Consider the following 17,437-nt stretch of genomic DNA (forward strand, 5'->3'; position numbering starts at 1 on the left):
GTAGATTTTATGCAAAAAAAGATTTTTTTGGCCGATTCAAGGAGGAGCACTTAAATGTGAAATGAGCTTTGTGCTTTTCAAATTTTGAAGCCATTCTATGTGAGGAAGCTTAAGAAGAGAAATACATGCTGTTGTGTTTATCATGTACGCACGTGTTTTAAATCATGTACGCACTATTTCTTGTTGGCTTGTGTAAATCAAATGCGGTGTGATAATCTATCTTTGCATATAAAGGATTGCAATTGTGTATGGAGGGGTTTGTTGACCAAATCAAGAAACATTTTGTGCTGCAACAAAGAGCAGTGCAAATATAAATTGGTGAGAGCACTATGGACTTCTGTGCTATGTCAAAAGGAAGTTGAATGTCAATGTCATGTGGGTAGAAGCATGGTAGGGTGTATGTACTATTGGCAAGATGTTTACTATACTATTCACCCTTCTAAGATTCACGTGAAAGTGAATGCTTAATGTGAGAATTGACAGTGTAATCATGCAAAGTTAAACTCACTTGAAGATTCCTTTCACCGATTAATTATGGATTGTTTCCAAGTTTAGTATATGGTACGTACATGCAAATTCAAATTCCATGCACCTCATGCCTTGGGTCTTTTCGACCATCATTTGTCTCTCAATCCCCCTTTCATCTCCAATTCCACTATTCTGTGCCTCCCACACTCTTCTACTACATAGGCCCTGCTAGAACAACCCTTACGTACCTCTGCTAATGGCCTCCCAAATAGCTCCTCATGCTAATTTCTTCTATAGACCCTAGTTCACACACACACTCCCTCTGCATAAGAAGCCCTTGCCATAATCTTCATCCTTCAAAGGAACTGGTTCTATTGTGCATAGGGGAGCTTCTACACTATCATGGCCACCCCAGCAGCAGCTAGTCATGCAAAGAAGGCAAGGTTGTCTGTAGTAAAAGCTATACCCACCACCTCGAGATCCTTTGACTGGACCACCTTCCGATGAGCAACGCCCAAGAACCTGCTAAAGCTGCGCGATTGGATGCTAACAACATGGGGTAAGGTAGACTCTGACAACGGTTGAGGTTACCACTTGTCCAATTTGAAGAACATTTGGAGGAAGGAGTTCATGGAGGTATACACTTACATTTGGAGGAAGGAGTTCATGGAGGAGGAAGGAGTTCATGGAGGTATCCACTTACATCTATCGCAGCAACTCTATCTACAACAATGAGGTGGGCAAGATCATTTGCAGCCTTCAAGCATGGTGTAGAGGTTGACTGGAGCAACTGTGGCTGGTCGAGACTCCAAAGCACATCCAACAGTAGGTGGAAATAGCAAGGAAAAAGCAGAAAAGCTTGGTAGCGGTAGCAAGGACAGAGAGTCAGCAGAAGTTTCAACACCTCAAGAGTGCATGCAAGCACCTCTGTCGGCTAAGTACCACATGCACATTCTATCCATGTGGCGGGTCAATTTGCAAACAAGGTCATCATCTATAGACCTTGATTGCAATGAAGCAGAGGTGAAAGAAAGGGAGGCACAAAAAGAGGTCGACTTTTGTGAAGGCACTCCTGCATGGCTCACAAACAAGATTACATCACTATCAGGCTCCGGTGATCACAATTTCATGAAGGAGTCGTTACAAAAGGACATAAGAGATGTTGAGTCTCGACTTCAAGGTGCAATTGATCGACTTCACCATGTTCAAGTAGAACGACAGGTCACTGAGGGTGAGATGCATAGGGAGATGCTACATTGTGAAAATCTACAATGTATGATAGAGAGCATTACGCATCGTGGCCTGCAACTCGTCATGCCACTTCCAACCACACATCCTGCTATTTCTGAAAATGATATTCGTGTGCAAATTGATAGGTTTGTGTCCTACATAATTATTTCCATTGTAATTTGTTTTGCCATGTATTGCATAGGTGCATGTTTTCCATGTATTGTGACCTACAGAATTGCTTCCCCTATTGTGTAGATGTATGTTTTGCGGCCTTGGGTTTGAGCAGGTGACAATGGATGCCATAGTCACTCCATGCTTGCACACATACCATCTGCTCTATGCTATAACCACTTTTCCTCAAAGCCTGCAATGTCGTGCTGCAACGTGTGTCCTAAAGGATGTTCCTGAGGAGTGGGTAAATGTCATGGGTTTCAGGGCTTTCTTAGGTAAAATTTGTACATACACTACTACTGCCTTTTGGAGTCCACACAGTACACATGTAGTGTCAGAGACCATAGTAAAAGTACTTAGATACTACCTATAAGTACTTTGATAGTACACACTTTTGTTTGGAACACACAGCTTATACATTGTATGTGGACATATTCCATAGTACACAGCACACTGATAGTACTCGCTGCATGGGCATAGTAAAATATAGCCTCTACAGTCTGGCCATGATAGTGATTGTAGTCTCTTCAGTATTATATGTTCGTGGATATAGTACAATAGAGTATATGCACATAATACTATATATCAATCTAATAGTAGTAGTACAATGTACATTGACATGACAGTGATAGTACTCTCTACAAGGACATACTACAATAGGGTACTCCAACCTAGTACAATACGTATGTTCGTGGATATAGTACAATAGAGTATATGCACATAATACTATATATCAATCTAATAGTAGTAGTACAATGTACATTGACATGACAGTGATAGTACTCTCTACAAGGACATACTACAATAGGGTACTCCAACCTAGTACAATACGTAGAAAGTACTATTACTATCATGTCCATTTGTCATGTGCACAGTGTGTATCTACTGTGTGCTATACGCATGCAAGACTAGTTTTGAGGCTTGGGGAAGCTTGGAACTAGGCTTGGAACTAGGCAGGCTGATTGACGAGCTGAGTTAGGGAAATACTAACGGGCGGGCACCCAAGTATGGACGGGCGGGCACCCAAGTGTGGACGCCTGATGATCGGCCAAGAGCCTATAAAAGGGTGGCCAAGTTTAGTTATTGGGATATAGAGAGTCTCGCGAGTTTGTGAGAGCTCTATGGTCTTGGAGCCTGGATCTAGTGCAGACGTGCACTTGCTTTATGCAGCCGAGGCCGGCAGTAGTCTCGAGGCCCGCGAGGGCAGCTTCGTGGCGGTATGGGACATCGCGAGGAGGAGATTGGTCGGTACGTCAACCTAGTTAGCTCAGCTCGTGGCTCGGTGGGGACAGCCAAGACTGTGGGCTTGCCCACGGCTGTCATGGTTGGGAGGTGAGTTAGGCCTGCACCCCCTTGCTTTGTTTGTTTGTTCGTTTGTTTGCAGGATTCGAGTTTCAAACCAAGATCGATCACGAGGGGATCCGTGGGATTTGACAGTGGTATCAGAGCATATCTCGTGAATGAGCAAGTCGGTAGGTAGAGAAGAAGAGGTCGAAGAAAGGTATGTGTTAAAAAAGCTTGCTGTTTTTTCTGTGCTTACTGCAGATTTCAGATTTAGTATGTGTTTTTTTTCTTCATCAAAGAGACCCATGTTGATGGGAGATGGTAGTGTAGTAAGGGTCGTTGCTTTGCAAAGAAGAGAGAGAGTTGTTGGTGCAGTTGCATGAACTGTAGGAAGAGAAATCATAAAAAAGCACGTTTGTTTTTTTCGTTGAACAAGAGAGAGAGAGCATTTGTGTGAACGATGCACTTGCGGCTGGCAGGTTGTGCGTTGGCAAATTTTGCAGGCAGTGGCTACCGACAGGGCTAGAGGCGCCTAAGGCTAGGCGGCCAAGCAACCAGGCCAGGCCGGCGCCTAGGCAAGGCATGGCGGGCGCCCAGGCCACGTGGTCTTGTGGCCAGACTAGCGTAGCCAGCCCAGGCGGCGCCTAGGCCAAGCGGGCCGGCGCCCAGGCCTATGCGGGCTGGCACAGGCGTCGAAGGTACTGGCAGACAGGCGCAGGCGTAAAGCACCGGTAGAGGCCGCCGTTGCGGCAGTCGAGCAAGCGTCGGGGCAGGAAAGATCACGCCGGCAGTACTCGCCGTCAGCAGACAGGCGCCGGCAGTGCAGCACTCGACGTCAGCATCCGCCGAGAGGAAAAGCATGCGCCGGCAGCTCACCGACGGGTGAATCCAGGAGGAGGAAAAAAAAAACCAAGGAAAGCTTACATTTTTTTTAGCTTTCGTTTTTTTTGGAGTTAAAATTTTTTTCCAAAGTTTTAAAAGAAGCCTCCTCCAAGGTTTCCAAGGTGTTTTATTTTTTTAAGACAATAGAATATATATATATCCATATATATATATATTTATTCAAGAAAAAAACACACAAAAGCTAAGCCTAGCTTTTGGAGATTTTTTGGCTTTTGGGAAACCTTTATAAACCCCCTCAAGTGGGCTTCTTGCCACACATCACTCAAGTTCTCAAGTTTTCAAGCTCTCAAGCTCTCAAGTTCACTCGCACTTTTGTTGTGCAAAGATCGAATTTTCTCTCCACGTATCCTCTTCACGATGTCGACCCAAGAATCGGAGTTGGAGCTCCTTGTGGAACGCGAAGGCTTGCCGGCTACGGAAGGTACCGATGCCGATCTTTTTGACGATTTTGTGTCAAAATCAGATTTCCAAGAGTTCAAAGTAGCTCTCGCAGCTTCTTAGACGGAACGTCAGGCACAAATCACAGCTCAGATGCAGGCTTTGCAGAACTCCATCGCTCTATTGACCACTACTCTCTCTACTTTCTCGGGTATGGATACCTTGGCTTCAGCTTTAGGTTCCAACATTACTCTGGAACCCTTCGGGGGCGAGCAAAAGCAGCGAACCAAGGAGATCGTGGACGCGTGGCTGCATAAGTGGCAAGTTCACTTTCAGTTTCATCCATATGATGATGGAAAGAAGATCCAGTTTAGCAGCAGGTTTCCTGTCCGGCAAAGCTTTGCTTTGGTGGAAGGAACACAACCCTAAGCCAACGACTTGGGCACAATTTGAAGACGTTTTCAAGAAAGAATTCCTCAAGAAAGAGGATGATTACGATGTTGTTGCCCGGTTTTCAGCTTTGACAATGACCTCGCAGCACCTCACTTATGAGGTCTACCTCCAGAAGTTTCGTGACTTGCAGATGAAAGCTACAAAGATGGATCCCACTACTCTTTTGGGGTTTTTCGTAGCTGGTTTACTAGACTCATACCGATTACAAGTTAAAAATAACAAATGTAAAACTTTGGACGAGGCCATTCATTCAGCTCGTATCTATGATGATACGATGGTCTCTTCCAAGTTGAAACCCGTTACCGAGAAGGGGAACAAGCATAAAAGAAAGTTCTCCGCACCTATGGCTAACACAACAGAAGGAAAGTCTTCGGACCAACCTTCGAAGAGTTCGAATTCGACACCAGCAAAGAAGAAACGACTCCTTAGGGCTTTGAAGCTCAAGAAGGAAGGACGTTGTTTTATCTGCAAAGAAAAAGGACACATGCGTAAAGAGTGCCCGAAGCAAAAGGGTACCAAGTCAAAGGCAGGATCCAAGCCAAAGGCAGCTAATCAGTTGTCTTTGACAGGTACGTTAATTACTATACTTTCTCGCCCTAGTACTTGTTCTGATTGTCTGTTCAATTCTAAGGTATTTGGCATGCATGATCTTCTCTGAGTTTATGGAGAAGTGAATGGCCATAAGATTCACATTCTTTTAGACCCTGGCAGTTCGCATAACTTTGTTAACTACAAACTTGTGCAGAAATTGAGTCTTGATACGACACTCAGCGACCATACCTATGAGGTACGCTTACCTGCGGAAAGGCAAGTTTGGGATCTCAAGGTGGAGATGCTTCCAATCTAGATTCAGGACTACAAAGATACTCTGGAATGCTATGTTATGCATCTGGAAAATGTAGACTTGTTATTAGGGATTGAATGGTTTAAGACTTGTTATTAGGGATTGAATGGTTTAAGACTCTTGAAGTCCAGATAGATTGGTCTAGTCATATTTTTTCTTTTCAGCATAGGGACACCAAGTATAGTATTTTAGGTGATTGTATTCATCCCTCTCAGGGACCTCTTGTAAATACAATTGATTTTGGAAATATAATGAATTCTTCTTTTGTATACCGCTTTCCATTGTGTATTGATTCCACTTTCTTCCTTTCTCATCCGTTCCATGGATGTAAATGAATTAAGTGTGTTTGAAAGCAAAGAATTACAGAAGATACTTGATTCGTTTCAAGATGTATTTCCTAAGGAGCTGCCATCGGGTTTACCACCTGAACGGGTAGTAGATCATCGTATTGACTTGATTCCTGGTGCTCATCCCGTGAGTATTCCACCTTATAGGATGAGCCAAACTGAGGAAGATGAGTTGGCTAAACAACTCGAAGATTATTTTGAGAATGGGCCAGATCCGTCCAAGTAAATTACCTTGGGGTGCACCTGTGTTGCTTAGGAGAAAGAAGGACAATACCTGGAGAATGTGTATAGATTACAAGAGATTGAACAAGCTGACAATTAAGAACCGTTATCCTCTCCCTAGATCAGATGACCTGATTGACCGGTTAGCAGGAGCGAAATATTTCACGAAGATAGATTTACGTACTGGCTATCACCAAATACGTATTCATGAAAGGCATGTCGAAAGAACCGCCTTTCGGACTAGGTATAGCCATTACGAGTTTCTCGTATTACCTTTTGGGTTAACCAATGCTCCAGCCACTTTCCAGCAAATGATGAACGATCTTTTTCGTGAACATTTGGGAAAATTTGTGGTGGTGTTCCTTGATGATATTTTGATTTATAGTCGTACTCTTGAGGATCATGTCAGACACCTCACAATTGTTTTATCTATTTTAAGACAGAATCGACTATATACTAAGTTAAGTAAATGTGAGTTCTTTATGACCGACATCATTTACTTGGGACACAAGATCACTAGAGATGGATTGAGCATTGACTATGACCGAGTTTAGAAGGTTTTGGACTGGCCTATACCGCGAACAGTGAAACAACTTCGTTCTTTTCTCGGTTTTGTTGTTGTTCTTCGGAAATCTGTACGGGAGTACTCTCAGCTCACACTACCGATGACCGACTTATTGAAAGATCGTGGACGTAAGTCAAATCAGCCTATCACTTGGAATAACGATTTGGATATGGCCTTCAGACTTTTGAAAGATAAAGTCAAGGAAGTACCTATCTTAGCATTGCCTGATCCTAGTCGGCCTTATGTTCTTGAAACTGATGCCAGTGACTATGCTATCGGGGCTGCTTTATTTCAAGATGGTAGACCAGTTACTTTTGAAAGTAAAAATCTAGACGACACTCAATCTCGTTGGCCAACCCTTGAGAAGGAGCTTTATGCTCTGATTCATGCTCTCAAGGTTTGGAGACATTATTTATATGGCTCCAAGTTTGTGGTATTGACTGATCATTAGTCAACTAAGTATGTGTGTGATGCAGATGATTTGAGAGGAAGGAAAGCTCGTTGGGCAGAGTTAATGCAAGATTTTGATTTTGAGATCCGTTATCGGAAAGGGTTCATGAATAGTATTGCAGATGCGCTTAGTAGGATTAGAGAGGTGAATACTTTGTCGTTCACCGAGATTTCTACTGACTTATTTCAATCATTGAGAGGGCTTTGCAGGACTGATAGTTATTTTGGTCCATTTTGGCAGAAGATCCAGGACGGGAGCTCATTGATTGACCAAGACTCGGTGACTGAGCAGTCTACTATTCAGGCTGCAGGAGGTCAGTGGATGATTCGGAATGGTTTGCTATTCTGTAATGACAAAATTTGTGTACCACAGATCCCGGACATTAGGTCCAAGATTCTGAGGGAGTGTCACGACGCCCCTTCTGCTGGACACCCTGGGGTACACATGACATTATCATTAGTGAAACACACTTTTTATTGGCCAAAGATGAAAGGATATGTAGAAGATTATGTTCTCAAGTGTCAGATTTGTTAAGCAAATAAAGCTGAACGCTTTAGACAGGCTGGGTTGTTGCATCCTTTGCAAATCCTAGATAATAAATGGGAAAGTATTTCCATGGATTTTATTACCGGATTGCCAAGAACACATCAAGGCCATGATTCTATTTGGGTTGTGGTAGATCGCTTGACAAAAATGGCTAGATTTTTGCCGACCCGGAAGACTATTACAGCTACACAATTAGCTCGGCAGTTTATCGAGCAATTGTTTAGACTGTACGAGTTACCGCAGGACATAGTCAGTGACAGGGACTCTAAGTTTACGAGTGATTTTTGGAAACTTGTTTTGAGAAGTTGGAAACAACTTTGAATTTGAGTTCCTCTGATCATCCTCAATCTGATGGCGAGACTGAAAGAGTGAATCAGATTTTGGAGGATATGCTTCGAGCATATGTATCCAAAAGACAGAGCTCATGGGAGGATTATCTTCCTATGTTAGAATTTGCATATAACAGTACCAAGCATACGAGTACAGGGTTTAGTCCTTTCATGCTTATGTATGGTTTTCAACCTAGATCACCTGTTACAGTAGGATTCTCAGGACTTCAGCATGATGCAGCACGCAATTTTTTGCAAGATATGCAGGAAATGTTACAAGTTGCGAAGGAATCTATTAGAAGTGCTCAAGACCGAGACAGGTTTTATTCTAATAGACATCATTCACCTAGAGAGTTCTCTGAAGGAACGATGGTGTATTTACGAGTTCCGAAAGATTCCGAGACTTTACGGACAGGTAGATCTTCGAAATTATCCCCTAGATACTGTGGACCATTTCGTGTTACACGACGGATTGGTTCAGTTGCATATGAATTGGATTTGCCTGTAGACTTAAGGAAGTACTGGGTGGAGCAGATCAGTTAGTTACTCCTCAAGAAATTATAGATATCGAGGGCATGACATTTGTTCCGCACGAACCTGAAAAGATTCTTGGATTTCGTGAACGAAGATTGCGTAATACGCTTATCACGGAATACAAGATCAAGTGGAAGGATCGTGTTGAGGAGGACGCTACATGGGAGACATTGACTACTCTTCAGAGAGATTGCCCTGGCTTTTTAGTGAGCTCAGGAGTGAGCTCTTAGAGGAAGGGGAGTATGTCATGTGCACAGTGTGTATCTACCGTGTGCTATACGCATGCAAGACTAGTTTCGAGGCTTGGGGAAGCTTGGAACTAGGCAGGTTGATTGACGAGCTGAGTTAGGGAAATACTAACGGGCGGACACCCAAGTGGGCAGCCAAGTGTGGACGCCTGATGACCGGCCAACAGCCTATAAAAGGGTGGCCAAGGTTAGTTATTGGGATATAGAGAGTCTCGCGAGTTTGTGAGAGCTCTATGGTCTTGGAGCCTGGATCTAGTGCAGACGTGCACCTGCTTTATGCAGCCGAGGCCCGCGAGGGCAGCTTCGTGGCGGTATGGGACGTCGCGAGGAGGAGATTGGTCGGTACGTCAACCTAGTTAGCTCAGCTCGTGGCTCGGTGGGGACAGCCAAGACTGTGGGCTTGCCCACGGCTGTCATGGTTAGGAGGGGAGTCAGGCCTGTACCCCCTTGCTTGTTTGTTTGTTCGTTTGTTTGCAGGATTCGAGTTTCGAACCAAGATCGATCACGAGGGGATCCGTGGGATTTGACACCATTTATGTATATATCTATAGACATATGTGTATGTGTCCATGCTGACATAGTAACAATACATAGAAAGTACTAGTACTGTGTACATGGACATGATAGTGATAGTACTCTCTACATGGACATTGTATAATATTTATTTCATAGTAAATTCTGGATAATGCTAACATAGTACTTATCTAGTACTCTTTATACAATTTAATAGTAGTAGTTATGTGCACATGGACATGTTCATTTGCATTCTTGAAAGTACATTGTGCATATGTGTTACTCACTGCTTTTGGTATGTTCTAATATGTGTTGCTCACTGCTGATTCCAGGTCATGTTTCCCATCAATTTTTTGTTGAAGAAAAAAGGACTGTCCTTGGAAAAAAGCCTGCGGTCCTTCCTGCAACTCCTAAGGCAATCAAAGGTCCAACAGTGGCAACAAGCACGCCTACTTCTACCAAAAAAGCCAAGTCAAAAAGGAGCAACAAGGAGGTTGGCAGTGAAAATATAGATGATGAGGACGTGGTTCTTAATTGTGTAAAGAGGCAACAACAAATTAGCAAGACAAGTCCAAGTAGCTCTCCACAGTGCAGGTCTCCTAGACTTGGGGGAAAGACAAATGAATTAGCAGAAGATGTTGGTAAGTAAATGAACTGACTTTCATTTGTCTTATTACTTGCACCTATCTTATATAAAAGGCTGTCAATCTTATATGAGTGCTATGATTTAATTACTTATTGCTTGCACCTATCTCCATATAAAAGGTTGTCAATCTTATATGAGTGCTATGATTTTATTACTTATTGCTTGCACCTATCTCCATATAAAAGGTTGTCAAATCTTATATGAGTGCTATGATTTTTTTACAGCTCTGACGCAATGCAGTGGAAAGGTGGATCTCATTCTAAAGAAGCCTCAACTAATTGAAACAAAGCCAAGTGTAGTGGCTTGCAAGAAAAGTATAGCTATTTGATCATTGCTATACAATCACAAGAAGTCCAAGGGGGGGAGTGCGCAAATGCAGAAAGACGTTGGACATCCAGGAGAAGGTATTCTTGGTGTGCTTATTGCACTATAACATCCCTCTACTTTGAAGGTATATCTTTCTAAATCAATACATATTATTTTCATTAGGTGGAGATAGCCAAGAGGAGCATGTGACAGAAGTGTCCTCTGATACGGATGAGGAGCATGTTTCAAGTGAAATGCTAGAGAGCCAAGATGTTAGCTGTATATTGGACTTGCCTGCTGAGGACACACTATTGGACTTGCCTGCTAAGGAGCATGTGTCTGGTAAAATGCCAAAGAACCAAGTCGTCAACAATATGGAGGACTTGCCTGCTTGCTGCTCACATTGATCACATGGTAGATAATTTTGTGGAGCTGGTCATGGTGCATGTGGAAGGGGTAAATAAGCCTCTATTTTTTAAGCCAACTTGCAGGGGACAAAAAGCTAGTGGCAGAAGGTGTTGGCTTGGGTGATCAGGACACACGTGGTATCAAGTGATGCTACACCAGGTGATGTAGAGATGGATGTATGCAAAACACATGTTGAAGCAGGTGATGCTCCACTAGGTGATGCAGAAGCGGAAGATGATGCAAAAGGTCATGCTGAGAAGGTGGATTCCGCACATTCTAGTCTAGGAGGAAAGCGATGACTTGTAACAGTGAGGCAAAAGGAAGAAGGTGCCCCCTGCAGAAGCAGAAGATGATGCAAAAGGTATGCAAAACACATGTTGAAGTAGGTGATGCTCCAACAAGTGATGCAGAAGCGGAAGATGATGCAAAAGGTCATGCCGAGAAGGTGAATTCCGCACATTCTAGTCCAGGAGGAAAGCGACGACTTGTAACAGTGAGGAAAAAGGAAGAGGGTGCCCTACAGAAGAAAGATGCTTCAGCCTGTATATTGCGCAGGATTAAAGCTGCAAAGTATTTTTCTGTTTTTCTGTTTTTTTGTTTTTTTGTTTTTATTTTTTTGTTTTTATTTTTTTTATTTTTACACACACATACACATATATATATATATATATATATATTTCCATCTCATGTCAGTGTAATGGGCTCTCAATTGTGAGATTGTGGGTTCAAATCCCCCCTCATCACATGGGTAAGAGCATCCCCCCTTCTCTAGTGTAGGTGGACACAAAGGATTGTGCCAATCCTCATTACCTATGGATCGTCTAGGGTTCTTCGTTGGTGGCAAGTAGTGATCCAATTGTTCTTGAAGACGACACTTTGGAGCGGGATTGAAAATATCAAACTATCACAGCTTGATAGCGCATTAGGGGTTTCGCCCATATCACCGATTGATTCCGTGGTGGGGGACTAATTCATCATCCCAAGCTTGGCCACTCCCAAATAAAAATTGAAGGTGGTACATTGTTGTGTGGGTGTGTATGGTTATGAGGGAAGGACCCACACCTCCTATATATATATACACACACACACTATTCTTGTCCTCTAAAAAACAATGATAATAATAATCATCGTCATCATCACCATCAGCCTCTAACGATCATTGCCATGACAAGTAATTATCATCATCACATTAATGAGCTTACTCCTAGTGGTGCAGTGTGTTTAGAGACACTAGAAGGTGAGCAAATGCCTAACTTCATTAATGGAAGTCATCTCAAGAAATACAATGAACCATTAATTGAAGCCATGCTTCAACAAATGCATGTTGTCCACACACGGAAAGAAGCACATGACCTACTCATCCTCTCACCATCACCATAACCCTCAGTCTTTTCAATGTAAGTGTGCAACCACTTGATGCTTTTCACTTTGATGTTTGAAGGCTAACAATCTCGTTATAACCAGTAATCTTTATCATTAATCATATCATCAGGTGTTACAAATCTCTTGGATTTTAAAATTATCAACATCATTGACATTGTCATGGTTGTCCTGAGTGCAATCCTTTATACTAATCACCATGATAGTCAATTTTCATCTTACTCATCATGAGCAGCATCACCATCACACAACTAGGGCCAAAGAAAGTAAATCCAAAAAGGAGTGAAAACTTAAGCACTTGTTTCAGTGCATTGGCATACGTATGATCGTTGTTCTCATTAAGACACTCAACAGAGGGCCACTATGCAGTCCACCAGGTCGACCTAGAGCAGGGGAACATCAAAAATTAGGAAAGCCCAGAAAGAATTGCATTAAACAGAAGACAAACAAAAACCCAAGATCAAGAAAAAAGAAAACCCAAGAAGAAACGCTTACATGAAGAAGAAATTACCTGGTCTTTTGCGATGGAAGAAGCTGCCATGGCCTTTGAAGAGACTCTGTAGTACAGAAATTTTGAAGCGCAGCACAAAATCAAACGTAGCGCAAAAGAGAATTTATTTTTATTTTTCTTACATCTAGGCGAGAAGGTACAAAGCCTACAATTTAAGCATATTGTGCCTATCACTTCACGTTTACATACTATATTTATATGAAGAGGAAGAGAGCACAAAACATCATCATTGGGCATAACATCATCATCGGGCGGTAGCTTAGTTGGTAAAGTATATACGTGTCAAACCACAGGTCATGGGTTCAAACACTATGACTCTATCTCGATTGATGCCCTTGGGGTGTGTGTGTGTGTTTTCATCTCTCCCAATAATAGTAAAAAAATCCACTATGTGGCATCATTCTTTTCTTTTAAGAATGTACTCAACATAGAACATAGAATGTTTTCAAGTGCACACAAACCTAGAGATAACACCAAATCCATATGCAAGAAAGCATTGTCGATGCTAGTTAGGTCACTCTGATATGTTGTGGCTATGTGTTGCTCTAATATAATAAGGTTGCGAAGCATGAAAAGTAAAGGTGGATGTGAGAGAACAAAAGAATGTTTTCAACTCTAAGCAAACCTAGAAATTACATCTTGCACCTACCGAATCCACATGCGATAATAAAAGGAAATTCTACACAACAAAGATGCTTTCACAATGGTTGTGCCAGGGAAGGTGGCACAATTCTCCCCGAATTTTATAATCCCAGGGAAACATGACCTTTCCTTGTCCACACATCAACACCAAAATATTCCTCCTATAATCTCTTGTCAAGTTATCTAGGCTTGCTCAAATTTGCAACCATTCATTGTTCTAAAATGCACCTATTCTTGCATGATACATATGCTTTGCATGTGAAAGGAGCTACACACAAATCACGAAGGGGCAGCGATTTGCCATCAACTTATAGGAATAATATGTGAAAGGAATCACTAATGATTATTTCGAAATTGTAGCCAATGTCTTCCTTTTGAAGATAGTATGAGAAGGGGTCCTCTAAAATCTTATGTTAAACTTATGTTCTTAAATACAGGGTAGGAAATAATCTTTTTCTTTAATCACATGCATAAGACATTGAGAAGATTTCTCTAGAACATAAGTTAAGAGTTGTTTAATGCCATTCTAATGATCTTTCTTGACTTAGTATTAACATATTTGAAGATATGTTTCTAATTTCCAGCGCCTGCTGAGAGGTGGTTGCACTCTGCAGTTTGAACAGGGAGGTAAGGGGTGTGAAGGGCAATCGCGCTTTGTTGCTAAAGGCCTGTGGAGCTTCAAGAGGAAGTACACTCAAGAGGGGTCGGTCATGCTTGGAGGCGGCTACTAGCACTCTTCTACCCGTTGTATTCTCCTACTTTATTCAGCTTCATTTTTTAGAAATTTGTCCATATATCGATGATCCTCCTCTCTCATGAAGAGGAGGATCAATTATGTATGATTTTGATGGAAGTGGCTGGAAGGGATTACGTGTGATGGCTGAAGATGTTTGTAGTTTTAGTATGTGATGGAAGCAAGTGGGTGAGTGGGTTAGCATATCCATTGCTAATCAACTCGATTAGAGTGTGTAAGTGAGTAGAAGAGGACAAAGGTCTTGCCTAGTGCTTGAGCTAGAGATTCCCTCACTTTGACAAGGTAAGGTAACCTCCGTGAGCTAGCCGGGTTAAGCTTTCAGTAGTAGACACACTTACTTTCGTAAGTTGTTGGATAAGGCCGCTATGCTATGGCAACCCCAACATGATTGTAAGTGAAAATTTGCTTAAGTTTATTGTAGGGCTTTAGTTTGTTTTGGGCCTGCTAGAGGCAAAGGCCTTAGTGGTGGGTTACTTATTTTTTCCTAAGGCAAAAAATCATTACAAGGGAAAATTATATGTAACGTGTCCCACAATTATGTAAAAGAGATGAAGAGAGTTCTATGGGTCTAAGCACAATAGGGTGGGCATACTTATGGCAACATGAGTATTATACCTTTTCATTTTTATTAAATTCAAAGTAGGCATGTCCCAGTCAAAAGAATGGTGGGAAAGGCAATTAGTGCCAAGTGGCCTTTTTTAGCAAACGGGCAAATTTTACATGCACCAACCATCACTCTAGTGAGCGAAGGTACCGCTCACACACTTTCACTACCACTACCATTGTGTGTCTTGTCTAGCTTCTCACCTATCCTCTCCCCCAAGCCTTCCAATTATGCATAGAGCCTGCCCTGCTACCTTGCTCAGGTATGGTGACTCATGCCCTTTGCACGATCTTAGCTTAAATGCCCCTTTGTCGGGCCTTGTCTAGCCTCTCACCTATCCTCTCCCCCAAGTCTTGTCTAGCCTCTCTATGTGTCTTGTCTAGCCTCTCACCTATCCTCTCCCCCAAGCCTTCCAATTGCGCATAGAGCCTGCCCTGCTACCTTGATCAGGTATGGTGACTCAGGCCCTTTGCACGATCTTAGCTTAAATGCCCCTTTGTTGGGCCTTGTCTAGCCTCTCACCTATCCTCTCCCCCAAGTCTTGTCTAGCCTCTCTATATGTCTTGTCTAGCCTCTCACCTATCCTCTCCCCCAAGCCTTCCAATTGCGCATAGAGCCTGCCTTGCTACCTTGATCAGGTATGGTGCCTCATGCCCTTTGCACGATCTTAGCTTAAATGCCCCTTTGTTGGGCTTGTGTGTGTGTCTGTGTGTGTTTAGGTGAATAGATTCTTCTCCCCATAATTTCTCTTTAAAACCCTACAAGTTTTTGCAGGTTTAATGGCACCCAAATAGGGGAAGGACTTTGACTTGGAAAAGCTCCAAGGAATTTTGCATATTGGCTAAAGGAGAAGCATGAGTCAAATTTGAAGCTCAACAAGTGGATGGTCAACACTTGGGGCTAGGTTACGAAGCACAGTAGGAGGGGCTACAAAGTAGATTCTTTATTGGGCCGACCTACTATAGCATTTGTCACACAAATACAATCATGAACGAGGAAGTCAGGGTTGCCTTGGCACGTGCATTTGTAGGGCACAAAAGCACGGGGTCCTAGTCCATTGGTAGTCCTTTTCTAAGCACAGGGGCAGTCGGGTCCATATGATAAGGAGTGAGGAAGCAAGCACTATTATGGAGGATGTGAAGCCTTACATCGTGCAAGGAGCCAAGGCCTTTTAGAAGGGAAATGAGCTCGTTCCTTACAGTTTGGAAGACTTGGCCACAGTTGCATCATGGAAAATTGCATTGGAGGAGGACTTAACCAGAGCCAAGGATCAACTAGCTTTTGCTTTTAAACAGGAGAAAGAGGCCAAGAAGCTTCTTGGCACACTAGAGGGTAGGCAATCACACATTCATTCAAAGATTGCACAATTGGCAGAGAAGCAGCATAAAATTTTGAATACTCATCATTTCTCAGACAAAATTAATGCCATATGGAGGTGGCCATCATTCTTTCACGGGATGATGCCTTGCGAGAAAGCTTGAACGATGATATGTTGGAAATTGGGGGTCAATTTTCTCGTGTGTCTGCAATACTCAAAGGAAAACTTGTTGTACATAGATAAAAGGAAGACAAGTTGTTTAAGCTTAATTCATGCATGGCCAATCTTCTGCAATACTCAAATGCATATCTGCATCCGGCAACCCAACTCCTCTCAAGCATCCTAATATAGTGGATTTTAATCACTTTTTAGTGTGGAGAGCTATAGCAAGATCCTTATGCTAAAATTATGTTTGGAATTTTTTGTTATCCTTTTCATTCCTCTAACCACAGTGTGTTGCTTGCGCCTATCATAGGTGCACCTTTTGTGGATTGGGTATTGATCCAAGTGGCTAGATATTGTGACCACATCATGCCGGCACACCATGTGTGTGCTTTGGTGAAAGAAAAGCTCACCATGGTTGCCCAGGCAGAGAGAGTGAAGTGTTTGGCAGCCATGGGCTTTGGTAAGCCATGCAGCCGTCCTCCCTCGAAGAAAAATACTCCCTCTAGCTTCCACTACTTTTTGCATTGGTGCATGATGATATGTTGCATGATTGTGAGAGTAGTAAGTAGTGAAAGTATATCAGTGGATTACAGTGAATTTTGGTGTGTCATAAGTTTTATGTATACTTTTGTTGAACTTAAATGCGTATAGTCTAGAATGGTATATCCTAAACTCTCTCCATAGTCTAAAATGTGTGCACTATCTTTCAATCTCAATGATACGTCTTAGGTAGTGGTCTGTCCATCAAAACTCAGCTTTGTCTATTATGGCTCTTGCCATAGTACCATGTGCTACATCTGTCAAAACTACAATGAGTTTTAAGAACTATGTGTACTAGGGATGGATTCCAACAATGACTACTCCATACTTTGGTATGTCTTTAACTTTGTGTAGACTCAGTACTATTTGTACCACTTTTCAAATACAACCAGTACTAGAAGATCTTAAGAACTATGTGTACTTTGGATGGATTTTAATGAGTTTTGAATAAGTACTAGCATATCCTCACCTATGCTCTATTTGGTACTATGCTGCCATCATGTGAGATTTATGTGAGTATTGTGTGAGTCTATGTAGGTTTTGTGTGCTATGTGGCAATGTTCGTTAAGCAACACAGGGTCTATGAAGGTAATGGACTAATGTGGGTTGTGAGTACTTGGTTACTGTGTGAGTATTGTGTGAGTACTGTAAGTGCTATGTGAGTAATGTGTGAGTAT

At 42.4% G+C, this 17,437-nt stretch overlaps 1 protein-coding gene across 6 annotated transcripts; it reads left to right on the forward strand.

Moving 5' to 3' along the window:
• The first annotated feature begins 301 nt into the window (after positions 1–301).
• Positions 302–16,351, forward strand: LOC147617955 (uncharacterized). 6 transcript variants are annotated; one of them, XM_086776226.1, is made up of 5 exons: positions 302–318; positions 9,819–10,127; positions 10,357–10,536; positions 10,622–11,416; positions 15,819–16,351. In XM_086776226.1, exons 4-5 carry the CDS (start codon positions 11,142–11,144, stop codon positions 15,910–15,912), a joined length of 369 nt encoding a protein of 122 aa, XP_086632352.1. In that variant the 5' UTR covers positions 302–318; positions 9,819–10,127; positions 10,357–10,536; positions 10,622–11,141; the 3' UTR covers positions 15,913–16,351. The 6 variants fall into 6 exon arrangements, 4 of the variants coding, with proteins under 4 accessions (XP_086632352.1, XP_086632349.1, XP_086632351.1 ...); XM_086776223.1 differs by lacking the exons at positions 302–318; positions 15,819–16,351 and adding exons at positions 1,211–1,844; positions 11,672–11,769 and having other exon boundaries at positions 10,622–11,388; XM_086776225.1 differs by lacking the exon at positions 302–318 and adding an exon at positions 9,551–9,625.
• The last annotated feature ends 1,086 nt before the right edge of the window (positions 16,352–17,437 follow it).

Source organism: Cibotium barometz, chromosome 36, assembly GCF_041138505.1.
Source record: "Cibotium barometz isolate CiBa-2024 chromosome 36, ASM4113850v1, whole genome shotgun sequence".
Lineage (NCBI taxonomy): Eukaryota > Viridiplantae > Streptophyta > Polypodiopsida > Cyatheales > Cibotiaceae > Cibotium > Cibotium barometz.